Source organism: Elephas maximus, chromosome 7 (genome assembly GCF_024166365.1).
Source record: "Elephas maximus indicus isolate mEleMax1 chromosome 7, mEleMax1 primary haplotype, whole genome shotgun sequence".
NCBI lineage: Eukaryota > Metazoa > Chordata > Mammalia > Proboscidea > Elephantidae > Elephas > Elephas maximus.
The window spans coordinates 122323573-122345908 of record NC_064825.1 but is presented as its reverse complement, the minus strand read 5'-3'; the positions used below and the strand labels follow the sequence as shown (position 1 = coordinate 122345908).

The following is a 22336-nucleotide window of genomic DNA, read 5'->3' as shown; positions in this document are numbered from 1 at the left end:
CTTGAGAAGGGCAATCTAGTATCCTCCATCTTAAGTGCATTGTTGTTGGGTGCTGTGGAGCCGATTCCAACTCATAGCAACGCCAAGTGACAGAGTAGAACTGCCCCATAGGGTTTTCTTGGCGGTAATCTTTATGGAAGCAGATCACCAGGTGTTTTTCCTGCAGAGCCGCAGGGTGGGTTCCAACCAGCAACCTTTCTGTTAGCAGCAGAGTGCTTAACTGTTGTGCCACCTATAAATTCTAAAGTTATATTTTCATTTGAAGCTGTAACAAGCCTATGTCATTTCCTATCTATGAATCAAGTGATTATGAAGCATTGGCTTATTCTAACTCGACGATCTTATAGAATGAATTAAAAACTGCTTTTGAAGTGAATGAATGCAAAGGATGCAAAATTATGAAATGGAGGTGGAGGTGGAATAAAGTCAACTTATTAGGGGATATTATTAAACCAGGGCTTGCTTCTCAGAGTTTGAGAGAGGCCCGAGCCAATTTCATATTTTGAGAATAACTGTAGATAGTTGTCCCCAGGTATGGGGAGAGGGGACTGGTTCCAGGACCCCCATGGATACCAAAATCCTGGAATGCTCAAGTCCCTTATATAAAATGGCATGGTATTTGCAGGCAACCTACGCACATCCTCCTGTATACTTTAAATCATCTGTAGATTACTTGTAATACAATGTAAATAGTATGTAAATGGTTGTTATACTATAGGGACTAATTACAAGAAAAAAAGTCTCTTTTTTCCCTGAATATTTTTGATATCCAGTTGGTTGAAATCTGTGGATGCAGAACCTGTGGATACAGAGGGCCAATGGTACTTAAAAATGAAGAAATGCCAAGATGGGATTATAAAAATCGTGGGTATATTTTAAATCCTTATATTTAGCAAATGAATACTTTTAACATACAAATACAGTGACTCTGTGTACCTCATCTGGAGGCAATATTGAAAGTCTACATGTGAGGCCTTTACAAATGGTCTTGCTGATCTCTTCCATACATTTCTAGGGTCCAATTTGACAGTATCTGTAAAAATGAAAAATGTTCATATCTTCTGACTTTGAAAAAATTGTCTTCGAATTTACGCTACAGAAACCTTTTGCACAAGAAAAATATATACAAAAGGGTATTCATTGCACTGTTGTTTTTAATAATGAAAACTAGAAAAATTCCAAATGTCCATCATTAGGTGTTCAATTAAGTAGAATTGTGTTACATCCATATAATCCAATGGTCTACATACCTGACATGGGGGAAAAGTCCATGATTTATTTTTAAATGAGAAAAGGAAACTGCAAGGGCAGTTTAAAAAAAAACTGAGAAAAGTGAAATAATTTATCATTGTAGCTTGTAAACAGGAAACTTGCCTCATCACCTCTATTATTTGACTGTCTACCTCCAACCAAACCTAACTGTTGACCTCTTTCCTTACCACAGAACAAATACTCTATTACAGCTAGATGGAGGTGCCCATCAGTTACAGCTACAATAGCTCAGTCGGGAAGGTGTTAGTGTGAAGGTTTTAAAGGTCTCTGGTTGTAGCCTGGGTTTTGGCAGAGTTTAGCTGTCAGCGCGCATTGTAGTGTCCTGGCTATCTTCGTCACACTTTGCACTATAAATTTCTTAAAAACGATCTCAGGTTGCCACCGTTTCGGTTCTTACTCTCAACTCCAGGTGGCAGTCGGTTTAGGTGGTAAATCAACTTTTTTTTTTTTCGCCCTGAGCTAGGAGAAATGAAGACCGAAAGGAGATTTAAGTCTTTGCTTTTAAACTGTTCTGAACAAGGTCACAATCCCTTCCCTAGCCTTTGATTGGAACCCTGCTGAAGTAGTGGTTGAGAAGTTGGCTGCTAACCGAAAGATCATTAGTTCAAATCCACTGCCTACTCTTTGGAAATCCTGTGGGGCAGTTCTACTCTGTCCTGTGCCCTCGACTATGAGTCGGACTCGACGACAACGGGTCTATTTTTTTTTCTTAACCTTGAAACAGGGCCTGTGACCACGCTCCCCTATGCAATCAGAGACATCTCTTTCTTTTGGATCATTCCCCGCCCTCCCTCCATTCTTTCTGGCTTTCGACCATGTTCCGGGGAGCTGCCGGGGTTCGAATCTACTCGGAGCATCAATGGGGCGAGCGCGCTCGGACTTCTCAGAGTGTTGGGCCGCCCAGCCGCCCCCCGCCTCCCCGGTGTGGCCGTGAGCGGTCACTACGAGCCCGGCTCTGCTGGTCTGGCTCAGTGGCCGGGGTTCTCCGGGAATGTCGCCAAGAACCCGGCACCGCTCAGCCGGAGAAATCCTCAGCAGCGTCATACGTACTGGGCTTGGTCCATCTGGTTTAATAGTCACAAGGAGCTAAAGACAGCTCCTAGGGGGATCGAAGCCCTTCCTAAAGGTCTACACTGGGATTACCAGGGGCCCCCCGGTGGTGCAGTGGTTAAGCGCTAGGCTGCTAACGGAAAGTTCAACCTTTCAAAGGTAGTTCAAACCCACCAGCCACAACAGGTTGGGTTCGGTTGTGTTGGGTTTGGTTCGGTTCTGGAGGTCTCTCAGATACAATAAGGTTGCCCAATTAAATTTGAGTTGCAGGCAATGAACATTTTTTAGTATAACTATGTCCCAAATATTGCATGGAACATATCAACACTAATATATATTGTATTATATTACATTATATTGTTATTACATTATATATTCGTTGTTTACCTGAAATTCAATTGGGCATTCTGTATTTTATTTGCTAAATCGCAACCCACTATTGATATATCCTCACAGCATCTTGATTCAATGCGCCTTCTACCCACCTCCGCAAAGATACTCAGAAACTCTAGTCAGGGTGGACTCGATTTCAGAGGAGATTCAATGTTTTCTGATGCAGCACCTTGCCATTTACAAAACGAATTTGCATCCATCAGCTGACTTGCTCTCAGTACCATCAGACAGGCAGATGGAGGGATTACTAGGACACACCCCCAGAACCAACCATCCCGCTTGTCCCCAGGCACTGGGAGTTGCTGATCTGGGAGGGCAGCAGAAGGGAGGGGGGAGGAGGGAAGGGAATCCAGTGGCTCTGGACCGGATTCTATTTTAAAAAGCCTTGTTAAGATGAGCCACTCCAGAAGAACACCAAAGACACAAGGTAATTATGAGCTTAAGAGACAGAAAGCACCACACAAATCGGAGACTACATTAGCCTGAGACCAGAAGAACTAGATGGTGCCTAGCCACAACCGATGACTGCCCTGAAAGGCAACACAACAGAGAACCCCTGAGGGAGCAGGAGAGCAGTGGGATGCAGACCCTAAATTCTTGTAAAAAGACCAGACTTAATGGTCAGACTGGGACTAGAAGGACCCCGGAGGTCATGGACCCCAGACCTTCTGTTAGCCCAAGACAGGAAATATTCCCAGGGTGAACTCTTCAGACAGGGATTGGACTGGAATATGGGATGAAAAATGATACTGGTGAAGAATGGGGTTCTTAGATCAAGTAGACACATGAGACTGTGCTGGCATCTCCTGTCTGGAGGGGAGATGAGAGGGCAGAGGGGGCCAGAAGCTGCCAGAATGGACATGAGGAGAGTGGAGGGAAGGAGAGTGCTGTCTCATTAGGGGGAGAGCAATTTGGAGTGTATAGCAAGGTGTGTATGAATTTTTGTATGAGAGACTGACTTGATTTGTAAACTTGCACTTAAAGCGCAAAAAAAAAAAAAAGACCCACTCCAGTCAAGGTAGTGCAATGGTCCAAACATTAAAAAAAAAAAAAAAAAGTTGCCATCAAGTCCATTCCCCGTGTGTTTAGGGAATGCCTTTTTTGGGAGCCAGGCTCTGAGCTGGACCCTTCTTAGGGAGAGAAGATCCAGTCCTTGCATTCTGAGAACTCTTAAGTGTGGTGAAACACAAAATGAGAGATACTATCTTTAAACTTATTATTATGCCCGCCTCATCGTTCCATTATTCTGTACCAAGATGCTAGCTGATGGGGGCTTCCTGCCTAATCTTTGTGTTCTGGGGTGGAAAGATGCATTTTGATATGGGGCTCAGGAAAATCCAATGATTAAAAAGAAGGAAGCTAAAATGGTGGACTAGCAGGTTGGGCAGTTCATACTAACACAGGGAGCAAAGGCTCTCAGATTAGAGGGTGCCTGTTTGAGGAACAGCGAAGAGGCTGGCATGGTTAGAGCAGAAGCAAGTAAAAGAGACAGGCTATACTATCAGGGAGGTAATAGGGGGTTGGGTGTGGAACCAAGGGACTTTTTAAGACAGAGAACAGAGAGCTCCACCCCCCCCTCCAAATCTGCAAACAAAGTAACAAGAAATGGGCCAGGAAGCCATTCCCCAGAACAATGGGGCAAGGTATCAGAAAATAGCTTGCAAACTTCTTTTAAGTTGCCTTTCAGAAGCATCTGGAGAAAACCAGCCCCAGAGAGACGGGCAGAACATCCACCTGTGACTGCTGTGTGACATTCCTCCAGGGGCCGCGAGGGACTACAGCCGCAGCTGAGGAATCGAATTCAGGGAGCCAGAGACTACGCAGGCGTGACACTCCATAATAAGCCCTGTTATGAATCCCAGAGTCCTCCCGCACAGGAGCCATCTTGGAAAGCTGCTGCCCTCGCACCTTAGTTAACATATCCCCGCCTGTGTCTATGAATAAATATGAATCTTTTCCCACACAAGAACTTTTAAAAACTCAGGCCCGTCTTTTGTTCTGTGAGACAGGGATATGTGTTGCTCTAGGCCCTTCTCCTCTCCGCTTGCAAGCTGCTTCAGCAAAGCTTTGCTCCTGTGGGAAACTATGTACCTTACCTGCTCATTCTTGACCAGTGAGAGGCAAGAGCCCTATTCCGGTAACAATACTTTTCGTGGTGCATGGGAAGGAGGGGATGAGATTGTTACAATTATTCACAAGGAAAAGTGCTCGGAGCAAAGATCAGCTAACTCCAGACCAAAAAGGTGGGCGCCATCTTTGGGAATGCCGGGCCTTATCTGATTTTCAACCCCAAGAGGAAAGAGGGAATCACTGTGGTAAGAACTTGGGGGTACCAGCAAGAAGCTCAGAGAAGAAAGAAGGGTGACTGTGCCTGATTCCCGCCTGCCTGGTTTGGTCCTACTCACCTTTCAAGGTACAGTTTTTACGTTTTTTTTTCCCCCTCCTGTCAGGTGCTACTCTGATCCTCTTCTAGTTCTCTGCGCTACCAAGGTGCTTGTATATTCCTCTATTAAAGCACTGATTAAGTGGCTTTCAAATGTTTGCTGCCTGCATGTGTGCTCACCCAACGTGTGGTAGATGCACAGTGCAAGGGAGGTGAAGAGGAGGAAAGGGGCAGAAAACGAGGAGTCCCTAGGAGGATGGCGGTTAAGCTGAGTTCTCTAGGGTGCTGGAAGGCGGAGGAGTGAAAGGGAGGTGGAAGTCACTGGGTGGTGCAAATGGTTAGGCATTTGGCTGCTACTTGAAAGGTTGGAGGCTCCATCAACCCAAAGTTTCCTCGGAAGAAAGGCCTGGCGTCTACTTCCAAAAAAGCAGCCATTGAAAATCCTGTGCAGCACACAGTTCTATTCTGATACACATAGGGTCGCCGTGAGTTAGAATCACTGAATGGCAACTGTTGTTTGGCTTTTATTTTTAGATTCCGGTTAGAGGGAACAGCATGTGCAAAAGCCCAGGGGAGTGAGAGGGCGTGGCAATTTCTGTAAAATTAAAATAGTGGAATGTTTAACGGTGAGAAGTGGGAAGCGGGTGGCTTCAGCTAGCGAGAGCGCGCGTGCGCTGAGGCCTGGCTGACCGGGACTTGGCGTGTGGGTGGGCCTGGGGCCGCGCCCTTGCCGGTGCAGACAGCGGTGCTTTCCGGGGCTTCTGGCTGAAGCCCAGATCAGTTCTTCGCAGCTAATCGGCTTCGCTGTTTTTTTTTTTTTTTTTGAGGTGGGCACGTGGGGAGAGGACTAGGAACTGCGTCTCAGAGGAAGGGGGCAGCCTGATACCTTTATCCGTTGAATTGTGGTCTCTGACACTGTGCGCTTTGGGATCAGGACAAAGAAAGGCGTAGGGGCGGGGAACTGCCATCAGGCAATTTCTCTCTCCACTGGGTTTTGCAGAACTCAGGGGTCACGTTTACCAACGAGGAGATGACCTTCTAAATCAAAGAGGGCGCGTTTTATTTCCTTTTTAAGAAATCTGTATTTAGCTGCCAAACAGCAACTTAATCACCCTCCCTAGTCACCTCCCGGCCCCCGCAGGATTTGTGGATTAGAATTGGATGGAGTCACACACAAAGGCGGGATTTGGGAACTCCTATTACAACATCTTGCCTGTGAGCGTGCGCGCACATGATGCCACAGTCTTCAGTCACCGACAGGAAGCCACCCTCGTGAGCCCGGATAGCTCAGTCGGTAGAGCATCAGACTTTTAATCTGAGGGTCCAGGGTTCAAGTCCCTGTTCGGGCGGACTGTCACTTTTGATAATGATTCAGAAAAACAAAAATCCCACCTTCTTGGTGCTGTGTTTGTTAGCGGTTTCCCTTTAGAAGAGGGAATAAGATCCTGGAGTGTGTTCTCCCCTAGCCCAGCCGCTCTGGTGGGAGAAGCCCGACCTCCGCGAGGATGATCACACCCGCACCCTGGTGCCGAGACAACGGGGGAATTCCGGTGAATCGCTTTGCGGGCGGAAAAAGACGGATGTATTCTGCGGCCCCCGAACGGGGGCTACTGGATCCCAGCTTGTTGTTGATAGGGGCCTGGAGTCCGTTCCAACCCAAAGGACCCTATGTAAAACAGAAGGAAACACTGCCCGGTCCCGCGCCATCCTCACGATGTTGCTATGTGTCAGTCAGCCCATTGTTGCAGCCACTGTGTGAATCCATCTCCTTGAGGGTCTTTCTCTTTTTCGATGACCCTTTACTTTTACCAAGCATGATGTCTTTCTCCAGGGACTGGTCCCTCCTGATAAGGTCTAAGTACCTGAGAAAAAGTCTCACCACCTTCGCTTCCAAGGAGCACTCTGGCTGTACTTCTATGACAGACTTGTTCGTTTTTCTGGCAGTCCATGGTATATACGATCTTCTTCTCCAACACAGTAATTCAAAGGCATCAATTCTTCTTCGTGTTTCAAGCTTTCACAGGCATATGAGGCGATTGAAAATCCCCTTGGGTCAGGCGCACTTTAGTCTTTAAAATGACCTCTTTGCATTTTAACACTTTAAAGAGGTCTTTTGCAGTTGATTTGCCAAGTACAATAGGTCCTTTGATTTCTTGACTGCTGCTTCCATGGGCATTGATTGTGGATCCAAGTAAAATGAAATCCTTGACAACTTCAGTCTTTTCTCCGTTTATCATGATGTTGTTTATTGGTCCAGTTGTGAGGATTTTTGTTTAATGTTGATGTTCAATCCATACCGAAGGTTGTAGCCTTTGATCTTCATCAGTAAGTGCTTCAAGTCCTCTTCACTTTCAGCAAGCAAGTTTGTGTCATCTGTATAATGCACGTTAATGATGCCGTGTTCTTCTTCACAGCCCTAGCGTCTCAGATTATTTGCTCAGGATACAGATTGAATAAATATGATGAAAGATACAACCCTGATGCACACCTTTCCTGACTTTAAACCATGCAGTATCCCCTTGTTCTGTTCCAACAACTGCCTCTTGGTCTAGGTACAGGTTCCTCATGCGCACAATGAAGCGTCCTGGAATTTCCATTCTTCCCAATGCTGTAATAAAGGATGGATAACAGACGCTATCAAGACGACCCTAGTACTCTCAATAACGCCTGCTTTCACTCTTTCAGTGGCCACTGCCCACTCTCTCTCTTATTCCATCTGGCTGGCTACTTACGAAATATGACAGGAATCCTCTGCCTTTTCCCGTCTTCCTACTACCACTCGAGGGAGTTTTTCTGTACTCTGAAAAAGTTGGCTATCTAGAAATGGAAACCCCAAACAGAGTAGCCCCTCCCCGCCAAAGGAGGTCAAATCTCTTCCCCCTAAAGGGACTAGTTGAGGTTGAGATAGCAGCTTCTGCTGCATATTGGGAAAGAGTGCATCAAGGAACTGGGAAGGGACAAATGTCCCAGAGTTTGAAAAATGAAAAAACTGGCTCCTAACGGCTATAATTAATAAGGAAAACATTCAGATCCTTGTGAGGCTTTTAGGAAGTCGGCTTGCAAATGTAAGAAGAGGTACAAAAAAAAAAAAAAAAAAAAAGAGGTGCAGACATGGGGTCACCAAGACTAATTTCCCCTGTAAGTTGAAGGGAACAGTTACATATGTATGTACCTCCCTTGTGTGGCTGGAGATTGAGCCTTCCTTGCTTCAGCCAGGCAACAGAAGAAACATCACTCTTGATCTCCTTGTTGACAAGATGGTCAGAGTGAGTCAACTGCCCTCTTGCTGATTGACTGTGGTACTTACTGAGTCCTGATTAGTGGGGCAGGGATGGAGGGAGCCCCCAAGTGTGAGGCCCGGCCTGCTCTATCCACTCAGGAATGCCTAACTGAGCACCACGTAGACTCACCTTTATCTTCCCCTCACCTTGTCAGAAAAAGGGGAGTAATAATACAAGCATCTACCTCATAAACTTACTGTGATGATTAAATAAGATAATAGCGCATGCAAGGTGCTTACCTGAGTCTTTGCCAAAGAGCAAGCATTTCAACACATGGTAGCTATTATTTTATTAAAGAGCTTTCAATCTAGGGAGGAAACAAAAAGTATGTATTGAAACAGGTAGGGACCCATTTCAAAGAGACATATGCCCAATGTGTCCAAGATCATGAACCTATATTCATGAGTTTATCCCTGATGGGCCAAGAATGGTCACTGAGCCAAGGAAGAGTAGGCTATCTAGACAAGATAAGACTTCTTTCTTGAAGAAAAGTGAATCATGAGGCCAAAAGGCATTCCAGGAAGAGAAACAAGGTAAGCAGCAGTGGCAAACACAGAAATCCCTCTTCTTCTTGAGAGAAAGTGATCAAGTTCACTTGGCAGTCTTGAAAGGTGGAGTCTCTTTGCTCCAACTGTCTGAACAAGAACAGAATAGGTTGGGGTAGAGAGAAGACAGGGATGGAGGACATTAAGGACTAGTCTTACCCCCTTTCCCTCCTCAAGCTCGCTCCCTCTTCAGCTGTGGTTTTCACCCTTTGAGGAGGTAGTAACAAAAAAACTAAAGTCTTTTTTGACTTTTTGGGCTTTGGAGCTGGGTAGCTCTTTTTTTTTTTTTTTTTTTTTAGCTCTGGTTCAGTTCCGGATTATTTGGGGAAAATTAGTTACTTCATCTAAAAATTATCATATTGACCTGATCCTAGGGGTCAAGGGGATTGAATTTAACCATGTAGATCAAGTACTGAGTACACAGTAGGCACTTTGTTAAGTGGCTCTCTTTGTTATTATTAGGGCTCTGGGGAGCGGAGAAATATCATTTTATCGAGACAATAAAAGGTAGCCTGGGGCAAAGCAGAAAGTGAGGGAAAGCCAGAAAGTTTCCTCACATGACAGAGATTAGTCTTCTCATTCACTGCTCTCAAAACCTCAGAGATAAAAATAATACAACGTAGAAAATGAAATTTGAAATTGAAAAGGTGAAAGTTATGAAGAAATGTGATTTTTTTTTTTTTTTTTAATTTCCTTAGCTGGATGAAACCAGCATTTGTGCTTGCCGAAATAGCTCAGTTGGGAGAGCGTTAGACTGAAGATCTAAAGGTCCCTGGTTCAATCCCGGGTTTCGGCAGGGTTTTTATTGGCCCCTTTCTGAGCAAGTAATACTGAAGTTTACTTCCTTGTTTATAATATCACTAGATTACGCACAGCAAGCACGTAACAACGGCGACGATGGTACTTAGCAAAGCACTGTGTGTACGTGAAAGCTCTCTTAAAAAAAAATTTAGAAATCAGAAGTAACCTGTCAATCCATATATACAACTGGATAAAGGCAGCACCAGGTTTCACGGTTACTTTTCACGTAGAAAGTTTTAGGTTTGAGCCGCAGCCAACTCGCTAGAATTTTAAATTTCTTCATTGACTATAGACATTAGACAGTGCCACGTCTTCTAAACCATCTGTCCATACAGCAAGACTCACAAGTCAGGGCCCCAGTGGCGCGTTAGGAATCTGGTCACAACAGCTCCCCCCTGGAGACGTGATTATAAACGCAGGTTTCGATTGGAAAAATCTTTTGGAACTTGTTTCCTCACCTCGTTTTTTGATAAAACGTGCCTGAAAAGATCGCTCAGTGCCCAAAACCGCACAGTTATGGGCAAAAACATTACTATTATGATTGACAACAGGTGTGCAGTTTTCTTGGCTATGTTTATTAATGTTTTGAGTATAAACATAACATATAAGTTCTAACAAAAATGTCCGATGGCTCCTTAGAGGCAAGGATGGTGAGTCTGGTCTAACATACTTTGGACATGTTATCAGGAGTCAGTCCCTGGTGAAGGACATCATGCTTGGTAAAGTAGAGGGCCAGGGAGAAAGAGGAAGACCCTTAACAAAATGGATTGACAGTGGCTGCAACAATGAGCTCAAGCATACCAACGATGACACAGTTCCGGGCAGTGTTTCTTCTGTGGTGCATAGGGTCACTATGAGTCCAAAGGCAATATTCGACCATTGGAAAGGGACTATAGACGTTTCATTTCCGAAAATCCCTCTGGGTTGTAACCAAGTCCGTGAGGGAAGGGCCGGGTGGGTTGATTTAACCTCACACTTGCACGGCTTGCCCTTCTACTCAAATTTGTTTTTGAGTTTAAAAGAGTTCCCGCCCGAACAGGGACTTGAACCCTGGACCCTCAGATTAAAAGTCTGATGCTCTACCGACTGAGCTATCCGGGCTCCAAAAGGAAGTGCTTCCCTTAGCCTATCCGCAGTGAAACAGGCCACGTGGCCACATTCTCTTCCCGTTGGATGAAAATTCTGAGTCGTTTGGCTGATGGTTCTGGAGCGAGCGTTTGGATAGATCGAGCCTTTAGTTCTCCTTTTTCGCCGTCACAGATAGACTCTGAAGACTGAAAAATCACCGCCAGCTCCTGCCCGTGCAGAGGCGCCTGACCGGCGAGATTTCTAATTCCAGTCTGGGCCTTGAATTGACCAGTCGGCAACCGGTTTCTTTTCTTTTGGTACCAGAGCGTCTTGTGGGCGGAGCGATTATGCATAGTTAATTAGTCTTTTAATCATCTGCAGGACAGATATTTCTTGAGCGCCCACTGCACTCCAGGACCTAAATAAACTGGCTTGTAGGGCCGCAAAGACACAGTTGCCGTCCTTACTGAGGCCAGAAGACACGCAATCAACCGCTTTGATGGTGGGACCAGCCGTTGCGGAGCCTGGACGCCTGGGCCGACTCCAGAAGCAGCGGTCCTTGAAGTCTTCCAAGGGCTGGTGATGTCTGAGCTGAGCTGTGTATGATGGTGACTGGGCCTCTGGAGACTCGGAAAGAGAATTCTAGGCAGAGGGAACCGCAAATGGGAAATGACGATATTTACTTCGCAAAGGGAGCCCTGGTAGCGCAGTGGTTAAGCGCCCGTCTGCAAACCGAAAGGTCAGCAGTTCGAACCCCCCAGACGCTGGGCAGGAGAAGGATGTGGCAGTCTGCTTCTGTAGATTTATAGCCTTGGAAATCCTGTGGGGTAGTTCTACACTGTCCCGTAGGGTCGCTGTGAGTTGGAATTGACTGGATGGCAATGGGTTTGGTTTGGTTTGTTTTCCTTCGCTAAGGAATCTGAACATTTTCCTGAAACTTATGTTGAAAGAGTTTGATCACAGCTGGCTACAGGCCAGATTTTTATATTTTTAGGCAGTCCTTGCACCCCGGCAGCTGTGTCCGAGACCCGACTAATTAGTCAATTTTGTAATTCTGCTGTGCCTTCCTAACTTCTTTGCCGCATCATTCCTTGAGGCGTTGGATAAGATCCCTTGAAAGGGAGGGAATGCTGTGAAGTGGGGCCTCACACCTGTTTTAACTCTCGTTGGAGTTTAGGGACAGTCGACTATGTGGGGGAACAATGAGGCTTGCGTTCGTTTATGGAGAAATATATCAGGAAAACCATGGGCAAAGTGTTAAAGATGATCAGTTGTGGAAAGATACCCGTGCTATGTTCAGTGCAAAAACACAAGGTGCCAAACGGTGTGTATGATATAATGTTGTCAGATGCCACTGAGTCATTGAGACTCATGGCAACCCCATGCGTGTAGAATACAACTGCTCCATAGGGTTTCCAAGGCTGTGATCTTTCAGAAGCAGACTGCCACACTTGTCTTCTGAGGTGCCTCTGATTGGGTTGGAACCGCCAACATTTTGGGTAGTAGTCGAGTGCTTAACTGTAAAAAAATTTAAAGGATATATATGTGTGTGTATATGTATAAAAAATACATGTATATAGATATACATATGATGTTTACATATCCTTAGGATATCTATAAAGATAAAGAACGATCTGCAAAAACTGGCTACCTTTTGGAAGATGGCAGCGAAGTGTGAGAGGAAGCTCTTATCATTTCCTTTATGTATATCTGTATTGTTGGATTTTTAAAAACAAGCATGTATTCCTTTTTTTTGTGGTGAAAATATACACAACAAAACACTCACCAATTCAACAAGCCTGCATTACTTTTGTGATAAAATAAATGAAGAATCAAAAACATGTGGCCAGGTTTACAATGGCTGCTGAGTACAGGTGTGAATGAATGAGGGCTTGGACATCTATTTCCGGTTCTCCTAGGAAAGATGAGACCAACCGCAACAAACACTTTGAGACCAGAAGTCTTAAGCTGTGTCTAAAAAAAACCTGTTGCCATCCAGTCAATTCCAACACTAAGCAACACTGTACAATTTCTAAGGAGCAGCTGGTGAATTCGAACTGCCAACCTTTCGGTTAGCAGCCGAGCTCTTCACTGTTGCGCCACTAGGGCTTTTGTACATAATCAAGTGTTAATTGTGTGGGCACAGGCCATGACACTTTTTAGAACAGAGTGAAATAAAGGAGCTGCTTCTATTTCATCTAACACCCCATATAGCTTTTTTTCCTATGTAGTTGTGCCTCCGTCTTGAAATTCCACTCTTCCCCCTTTCTTACTTGCTTTGGTTTGGGAAGTACCTGCTGATCCTTAGAGACCCGGCTGAGGAGTTGTTCCAGAGATCCCTGCTTAACCATTCCCAGATGGAGTTAGACACTGGGGGCTCTGACCCCGTCCCTATGCTGTGCCCACCACATCTACCTTAAACATCTGTTTCATGGTCTGACCAGAATGTTTCTGCTTTGAAGACAGGAACTCTGTAAATCCCTAGTGCCTAGTGCAGCACCTGGTGCAAAGCCAGCTCTCAAAACCTGTTTTTGAATGGATAGTCGAGTGAGAGCCAATGGTTAGGGAAGGCATTTAGTGGGAGAGGATGTGGGGCAGGCAGAATTGGTCCTTGGAAATTTTTGTTTGGGGCAGTGAAGGGGAGAAAATTCCTGTTTATGATTTTTTCATAATCAAATGGAATAATAGGTTTGTCCTGAAAAAGCTCTGCGTCACTCGTGTGCCACTATGTTTCATTTTCCTTTCTTCCTTAGGGCAGTTATCACTCTCTGAAATTCTACTTGTTTATATACTGTCTCCTCCTTCTGTTATGTAAGCACCACTAGGTAGTAATGTTGTTGGTAGGGGCCTTGTCTGTTTTTTTTTTTTCTTCTCTTGTTTTCCTTTTGTAAAATTTCTGTACCTCCACAACCCTAGTGTTTAGAACCAGAAAAACAAACCCATTGCCATCCAGGCGACTCCTACTCACAGTGACCCTATAGGACAGAATAGAATTGCCCCATAGGGTTTCCAAGAAGCGCCTGGTGGATTTGAACTATCAAGCTTTTGGTTATCAGCCATAGCTGTATAACAGCTACACCACCAGGGTTTAGGACAGCACTTAGTATATAGCTATGAGTCGGAATCGACTCGAGGGCACTGGGTTTTTCTCTGGGTTAGTATGTAGCAGAATCTCAAGAAATAAGTGCCAATTAACTTCAGAGTGAACGTTTTTACTGCACGACGTGTGTGGTCCGTTCCCTCCCCACCAACATAGTATAGTTTCAAGCAGACTTTTTCTTTCTACTTTTCGTACATCAGTTCTGCAGTTGCTCCTACACTATCCGTGTCTGGCAAAAGGACATTAACTTTTAGGTTGATATATCATTGTCATTTAACCGTTTCAGGGTGTCTTGCCTAGATTTATCTAAAGGACGCTTAGATATCAAAACGGATTCCTAGTTCAAATTCACTAAATCGTCAAGAGTGGAAAGAATACACTACCTTCCTCTGTTCAGAGTATTAGGCTAGCACTCTACCAGAGGTGGGTTTCAAAACCACAAGAAACACCAAGTCCATTAGAACTCTGGATGCAACACCTTACCCTCTCGACCATCCTGGCACCTCCTAAAGTCGTGTGGATTTCCAGACAATTTGGGCGATACTGAGCCACTAAAGGAAACTCTGGCGACCTAGTGGTTAAGAGCTATAGCTGCTAACCAAAACTCCGTCAGTTGGAATCCACCAGGCGCTCCTTGGAAACTGTGTGGGGCAGTTCTACTCTGTCCTATAAACCAATAGGACACTACGAATTGGAATCGACTCCACGGCAAAGGGGTTTTTTTTTTTTTTTCGGTTTTGAGCAACTAAAAAGTTTCCCAACAATTTAAAATAGTTTTTATTCCCAATGTAAAACAACAATATGGAAAAAAGGTGAATTTTATTTTAATTTCCTCATCTCCAATTACCAGAAACTCTGGAGTCATATGAAAATGATTAAGACTAAAGTAGCGAGATCTTTAAGACCTCCTCCAGGAAGGACATAACAAGGAACTGAAATTAGTTTTCTTCCTTTTAAAAGTGGGGGTGGGGAGGGGGGGAGTCGGACTGGGAATTTCAAATGCGAAGGTTTTCTTTTTCTTCTTTGCATTTTCCTCCCACTCATGGAAAACAAAAGACGACTCTGGTGGGACTCGAACCCACAACCTTTGAATGCCTCCATCTGTCTAGAAGTCCAATGCGCTATCCATTGCGCCACAGAGCCAGATGTTAGTCTTTTTTCCGCGCCGCTCACATCAAGGATGGATTGGCCCGTGGCCGGGGGTCACCGGAGACAGGTCGTGCTTTCTTTCCCCTCTGCAAATGCTGGCGCCGAGTCACTGTGCAGCCCGTGTCACCTGAAAAGGCAGGGCTGGGAGTTGCGCTTGAAAGTCTAAATCCTTTCCAAGTTTTTCTCTATGTACGATCATTGTGTATTAAATCTTAACCTCATTCTACATCCCAAAAATGGAAAAAAAAAAGTCTGTGTAGAGTTAGTAAAGTCTGCCGCAGACAGAAAGCAAGTGGTTCCATAGTGTAGCGGTTATCACGTCTGCTTTACACGCAGAAGGTCCTGGGTTCGAGCCCCAGTGGAACCACAGAGGGCTGTTTTTTTTTTTTCACTTTACGCAGCCTTGCGAGAGACGGACTTTAGGTTTTGCTCCAGGAAGTGGGTGGCGCTGCTGTTTCTCCGGGTCTCGGTCGCGCGCCTCTCCCCGCCGCCAGCTCTGGGCCTTCCGCGCTATACTTGGCAGAGGCTGCCCCCGCGTGGCGTCTCCCGGGAAGTGCAGGCAGCTCAGCAACGCACGTCTGCGCGCGCGCCCTACTTACTGCGGGTCTGACCCACCGTTGGTGCCCAGGCTTCCCACGCTCCTCCCTGACTGCCGCCGTCGCCTTACCTCCTGCTCCCTGTAAACCCTGCCCAACTTGGGCAGTGTGGCATAGTTTTAAAAGTTGCCATCACCATACAGGTGAGGGATATTTCGAAGGCCACCCCTTACTTTACTGATGAACTCCAAGTCCACTGACTTTCTAATTTATTCATTTAATTTAAAAACACTTTTTTGAAAAATAAGTGTATTCAAACAGCACTACTTGGTTTACAGTGATGTTGCTCCCATTTTCAACTGTTAGAAGTTTCTTTTATGACTCTCCAGAGATACCCTATGCATATTTTTATAAGTTACATTTTTCTTGGTAACAAAGATAGCATATCATAGGTATTTTTCTCCCCCCAGTATTCTCTCACATACTTTGGACATGTTGATCAGGAAGGACCAGTCCCTGAAGAAGGTCATCTTGCTTGCTAAAGTAGAAGGTCCGCGAAAAAGAGGAAGACCCTCAAAGAGATGGAATGACACAGTGGACTCGAATATTGCAAAAACTATGAGGATGGTGCAGTGTTTTGTTCTGTCGTACATAGGGTCGCTGTGAGTGGGAACGACTGAAGGGCACCTAACATCAAGTGGTGAAGAGACATTACAACACAATTTACTCAGTACACACTGCTCTTAGTTCAAGAGGAAAAGACTCTCTGGAAATCGAGCTTCCCAAATGTGGGAGATACTGAGCAATGTAGCAAAACTGTGAATGATACTGTATTAGAATCCATATGTTGAAAGATTGTCAAACAAAATGTTCTCATTGGAAGAGAAGTAACACATTCTCAGGGAAATGGATTTTTAAGTATACCACTTGTGTCCAAGAGTACTGTAGTCTTTTAGTAATCTTACCATTACTTGTCCCTTAAAAGTAAGTGTGTGTTTGTGTGTGTGTGTGTGTTTATGTATCCTGGGAGATTCTTAAAGTAAAAGTTGCATCTGTTTCTGTTTTACATATGCTTGTGTTTAAAAATTATATCTGCTGCCGTCAAGTTGATTCCGACTCATAGCGACCCTCTAGAACAGATTAGAACTGCCCCGTAGAGTTTCCAAGGAGCGTCTGGTGGGTTTGAACTGGTGACCTTCTGGTTAGCAGCCGTAGCTCTTAACCGCTATGCCACCAGGGTTTCCAAAAATTATATATGTTATATATTTTTTTGTATTAACTATATGTAAACATTATATACACATTGTATACACATAAAACACATATAATAAAATTTTTTTATTGGAACAAAATAGTCTCTTGTGAATCCTCAATTCATCATTTGCCCCTAGAAAGTAAAGACTAAATGTTAGAACAAACTCAGAAAAATGTACAAGGAAGGGAAGTTTAATTTTTATGGAAAAAATGGATTATTTTTTAATTTTTAAAAATGCTGATTTATAAGGATGAAAAAAATCTTCCACTTCTGATAGAGAAAGGAGCATACTGACTATGGCAGAATATGATTCTGCACTCTTCGGCCAATTCAAAGGCCAGTGTGAATTGTGCTTGAGGTTTTTAGGTACAAAATTCAAGGATGAAGTCAGAAGTGTAGTGAATCATGTTACTTCTAGGCATTTGGAAGAAGCAAATCAAGAATTTTAACCAGATATTCAGACTTTAGTAAAGCATGTGTCCAGCACCAGACGTAAGCAAAGATGTGAATTTTGCCATTAGCGTCTACTTTGCTTTGCCCAGGCAACCACTCTGGGATGTTCCACCCTGTACCTGGGTCCCTTGGGCTACCTCTGGCACCCTGAGTGTGGACTTATACCCCTCCTGCCCATTCACTGAAGGTTTTCTGTTCTACGTATTCTCCACTCTGTGATGACATTTGGTATCTTCTAAGAGTTATTTGGAAACCCTGGTGGCAAAGTGGTTAAGAGCTATGGCTGCTAACCAAAGGGTTGGCAGTTTGAATCCACCAGGTGCTCTTTGGAAACCCTGTGGGCAGTTCTACTCTGTCCTATAGGGTTTCTGTGAGTCAGAATCGCTATGAGTCAGAATCAACTTGATAGCAGCTGGTCTGGTTTTTGGTTTGGGTTTAAGAGTCATCTAGACGATCTGAAATTAATCCCTAGAGAGACAGTATTGAGAGTGGACCACTCTCCGCTTTCTACCCAGTATGGATACTCACATTGCTTTAGCCTTCTGGAGCTATATCTAACTTATCACTTTGTAGCGTTGTGCCTAGCTTGCCTCCCTGAGCTGTGTCTAGCTTATGGAATATTTTAAGAGCAGGATTTTCAGGCCAATACCAACTGAGGAACAGTGATACAGCTGGCTGGTAGGGGCTGCATTTTAGAGTGGGTTTTTCTTGCATGTACTTTCCTCCTAAATAACTGTATGCGAATGACTCTTCCCTGACATTGGTCCAGGCTCTCATACATCAGAGACTGCTGAGAGGGAAGCCTGGATGTTACAGGTCAACCAGTGTATCCAGCTTAAATTTTAGTTGATTATCAATTTCAACTATTTGCTTGGCAGATGAATAAGTTGTCAGGTGGACCAAACGAAATGCAATCTTATTTTTCATTTCCTTTAACAGATGAAAGAGGAGGTGTTAAAGAACATGATAGAAAAAAGAATGAAGAGGAATTTGGGATGGGTTGATTTGTAATCTTTTAGATAATCGGTCTCTGAATCATAAAAAGTCAGTTTCTTCTTTAAGCCTTTGCTTCTTGTGGACATGTGAGTCAGGTGCCTTCTAGTGACGTAGGCAGGAGGGGATTCCTTTTTCCCTGGAGTCATGTCCGGGAATAATTGGCTGTAAAATGATGTGAAAGTTCTTAGAAGGACCCGAAGCCTTGCGGTATGTACTCCTTGGTCAGGGGATGACAACCAAGGACCCTTCTTAACACTATCATAGAAGAGAAATTTCTATGAATGAGCTTGTTTCAGACTCCATCAAACCCTGTATGAGGCAGCAGTAGTAAAATGTGCATTTAGCTAAGGGTCAGATCTCTCAGCTCTAGCTTTGTCTCTGCCATTAATTAACTAGGAAACCTTTGATAAAACAGGAAACCTCTCTCAGATTATGCAAGGAAACCCAGAGTCTTCCTTAAAAAAAAAAAAAAAAAAGGGAATGATAATTCTCCCAGATTAGCAATGGAAAACAAATTTCCACATAGGGAGAGCTGGCTGGATTTTTAGCCCTGATGCCTGGTCCCTGGAGATTATTTTACTAGTTCTTGCTTGGGCCACACATGGTATAGCTACAGCTAAGAACCAGACACCAAACCAGTTGCTGTCTAGTTGATTCCAACTCATGGCAGCTGCATGTGTTGCAGAATAGAACTCCACTCCATAGGGTTTTCAAGGCTGTTATCCTTCAGAAGCAGATTGCCAGGCCTTTCTTCCCAGGCACCTCTGGTTTGATAGTGAAGTCATTAACCATTTGTACCACCCAGGGACTCCTACGACTCAAGAACAGAGAGATCATTTCCCTCGGTCTCCATTTCCATGCCTGTAAAAGGAGATGCTTGGGCAATATAAACATTGCAACCAAAAACCAAATCTGTTGCAGTCAAGTCGATTCCAACTCCTAGCAACCCTATAGGATAGAGTAGAATTGCCCAAAGGCTTCCAAGACTGTAAATCTTTATGGAAGCAGACTGCCACATTTTTCTTCCACAGAGTGGCTGACGGGTTCAAAACACTGACCTTCTGGTTAGTAGCCGAGCACTTAACCACTGCACCACCAGGGCTCCTGATATAAACATTAGAGTCCCTATAGTAGTTGACAATTTGTGGACCTGAGACTGTAAGTGGCCAACATCATGAGACAACCCTATAGTGATGATTGTCTCAGGCCAACCTTATTATAGGACTTGGCTATGGTGAAAAGATAAAGCTTTGGCCTAAAATTTGATGTATTGATTGGGACCTTCTATTATGTTGTGTAAAAACTCTTTTCAGTTCTGACTTCCCAATCTGGACATCATAGAATCTACTCCTTTTGTGGAATGTCCAAGTCTTCTCTTCAGCCTCCTCATGGCTGACTTCATCTCCTGGTTCCTCAGGGTGTAGATCATGGGGTTCAGGACAGGGATGATGACAGTGAAGGTGATGGAGACAACTCTGTCCATGGGGAGCGCAGTGAAAGGCCTGGCGTAGACATAGATGCAGGGTACAAAATGAAGGGTCACCACAGTGATGTGGGCTGTGCAGGTGGAGATGGCTTTCCTTCTGCCCTCCCCAGTGTGAGACCTTAGCATCATCAAGATGACAGTATAGGACACCAGGATAAGGACAAACCAAAGGGTAGAGACCAGACCATTGTTGGAAATCATCAGGAGCTCAAGAGCAAAGGTGTCAGTGCAGGCAAGTTTGAGGACCTGGGGGACATCACAATAGAAGCCATCAACAACATTGGGTCCACAGAAGGGAAGTGGGAGCAACAGGAAAATCTGCACGATGGAGTGGACCAAGCCCCCCACCCAGGAGGCCACAATGAATGCAGTGCATCGCCCCCTACTCATGATGGTCACGTAATGTAGGGGCTTGGAAATGGCCATGTAACGATCAAATGCCATCACAGAGAGAGAAAAAACGTCTGCCCCACCGAGGAAGTGAAAGAAAAACATCTGTGTGATGCAACCATTGAAAGAGATGGTCTTTGTCCTTGAGAGAAGGTCTGCTAGGACTTTTGGAGCAGTGATGGAGGGGAGGCAGATATCCAAGGCAGAGAGATTGCGGAGCAGGAAGTACATGGGTGTGTGAAGGCGAGACTCACAGGTGACAGTGACAATGATGGCAACGTTTGATAACACAGTTGTTACATAGACCATAGATAAAAAGAAAAATAAGAGCAAGCTCAGCTCCTGTGACTGGGTAAGCCCACAGAAAATAAATTCAGGCACCCTGGTATAGTTTCCCAGGGCCATTGAATGGTTTCCTTTTCCATGCACACCTTTGAAGGAAATAATATTACTAAGACAATGAAATCAAGTAAAGGTTATTTGTTTTACAGCAATTGAATATGCAGAGATATGTTTTTTCAGTCACTTATCTTGTTCTTCTTCATGAACTTGCTGTGTGTTACATGGGAGGGTTACTTAGTTCTGCTTACTCCAGTTCCCTCACTGTTACAGGGAAAGGTTTGGACTAGATCATCAGTTTTCCTACTGTGGTCAGAGGGGGCCTGCCGGTTCTGCAGGGCTCTCTCCTCGAGGTTGCTGAGAAAGAAAATGTGAGGAGAGTTAGTGCAAAGATTTGTGGGTTCCACACACTTTGGAGAATCAGAACAGCCCTCATTTTATTCACCTCTACTGTGTTCGTGTGCCTTAAAAGTCTCAAAAAACCCATTGGAATAAATGAATCCTCAGATGTCTTTCGGTAGCAATATCATATGAATAAACTTGAATTTTATATTGTAGTTTTCAAAGCGGAAACCCTGGTGGCGTAGTGGTTAAGTGCTACGGCTGCTAACCAAAGAGTCAGCAGTTCGAATCTGCCAGGTGCTCCTTGGAAACACTATGGGGCAGTTCTACTCTGTCCTATAGGGTCGCTATGAGTCGGAATCGACTCGACGGCACTGGGTTTCTGGGTAGTTTTCAAAGCTACTGATCGTCTAATTGCAATAAAATTTCCTCACAAGTCTGAGATTAGAAGGGAAGGTGTCGTTATTCCTGCTTTACCAATTCTGAAACTGGATTCAGTACAGATAAGTCAATTTTCCAAGGTCATATGGTAGATTAGTGGCGGGGGGGGGGGGGCAATGATGAAATTCTCCTCATTCTAAGCACCAGGATCTTTCTACTGTACTACACTGCCTGCCAGTTTCAGAATACATAAGTTCAAGACTAATAATGCATAACAAACCCTTCACAGAGTTTTTAGGGCACTTTCAGTAGCTGGTTTCATCACCTTCTCCAATTCCTTTCTCCATCATAATGGAATTTTAGGTCACTGCCCTTCTGTTACCTTTCAGAAATCAGAAGTCTTCTCTATTTTTGTTATTTTATTTCATGAATATTCAGGGGTTGGGAGTAAATGATGTGTTTAATGCAAAAAAGATGGCTAGGATGATGATGGGAGCAACTCTGTTCATTAAGAAGACAGCAGAGACCCAAATATATCTCTATGTCTGTCTCCATCTCCATACCTATTTCCGTATCTATCTATCATCTATCTATTTATCGATCTATCTATCGGTCTATCTATCGATCTCTCTGTCGATCTCTCTTTCTCTATCCTTCCATCTATCCATCCATTCATCCATCCACCCTCCCATCTGTCTATCTGTGGGTGAAACCCAGGATTCCACAGTGATGTAGTCAGTACATCATTTCCTCCTGCCTCCTTCCTATAAAAGTTAAGCAGTGTATGTTCAGGTTAGATTTTGCAATTCCTGACACTAAAAATCAGTACACTGATGTCAGCACAAAACGGATATAACAATTGCCCACCTCATCCATGGGTTTAAGTACTCTTACTACAGTGTCCTTGTTGGGGAGGAAGGAGCAGCTCCAACTAGGAGATTTTTCAATTCATGGTATTTTGCCTATTTAAGTCAGGCATAAGCAACTCTTTTTGCTTGCTGATCAATTCAGGAGTAATAAAATTCCTGAGAGGCTTAAGTGATCTGTAGGTCACACAGCAAGCTAGTGGTGAAGTCACACTTCGACGTTCAACCCAAGGCATTTTCCACTCCATAG

General features: G+C 44.4%; 1 protein-coding gene and 5 non-coding genes across 6 annotated transcripts; 3 read left to right on the top strand and 3 right to left on the bottom strand.

The window, feature by feature from the left end:
* The first annotated feature begins 6374 nt into the window (after positions 1-6374).
* Positions 6375-6447, top strand: TRNAK-UUU (transfer RNA lysine (anticodon UUU)). The gene has a single exon. It is a non-coding gene; the product is annotated as a tRNA-Lys (tRNA).
* A 3200-nt stretch (positions 6448-9647) lies between these two features.
* On the top strand, positions 9648-9720 carry TRNAF-GAA (transfer RNA phenylalanine (anticodon GAA)). Its single transcript has one exon. It is a non-coding gene; the product is annotated as a tRNA-Phe (tRNA).
* Positions 9721-10753: 1033 nt separating this feature from the next.
* On the bottom strand, positions 10754-10826 carry TRNAK-UUU (transfer RNA lysine (anticodon UUU)). Its single transcript has one exon. It is a non-coding gene; the product is annotated as a tRNA-Lys (tRNA).
* Positions 10827-14950: 4124 nt separating this feature from the next.
* On the bottom strand, positions 14951-15036 carry TRNAR-UCU (transfer RNA arginine (anticodon UCU)). The gene is given in 2 exon segments: positions 14951-14986; positions 15000-15036. It is a non-coding gene; the product is annotated as a tRNA-Arg (tRNA).
* Positions 15037-15336: 300 nt separating this feature from the next.
* On the top strand, positions 15337-15409 carry TRNAV-UAC (transfer RNA valine (anticodon UAC)). The gene has a single exon. It is a non-coding gene; the product is annotated as a tRNA-Val (tRNA).
* Positions 15410-19591: 4182 nt separating this feature from the next.
* Positions 19592-20563, bottom strand: LOC126080654 (olfactory receptor 4D9-like). Its single transcript, XM_049891832.1, has one exon. The coding sequence runs from the start codon at positions 20561-20563 to the stop codon at positions 19592-19594; it is 972 nt and encodes a 323-aa protein (XP_049747789.1).
* Between the last annotated feature and the right edge of the window lie 1773 nt (positions 20564-22336).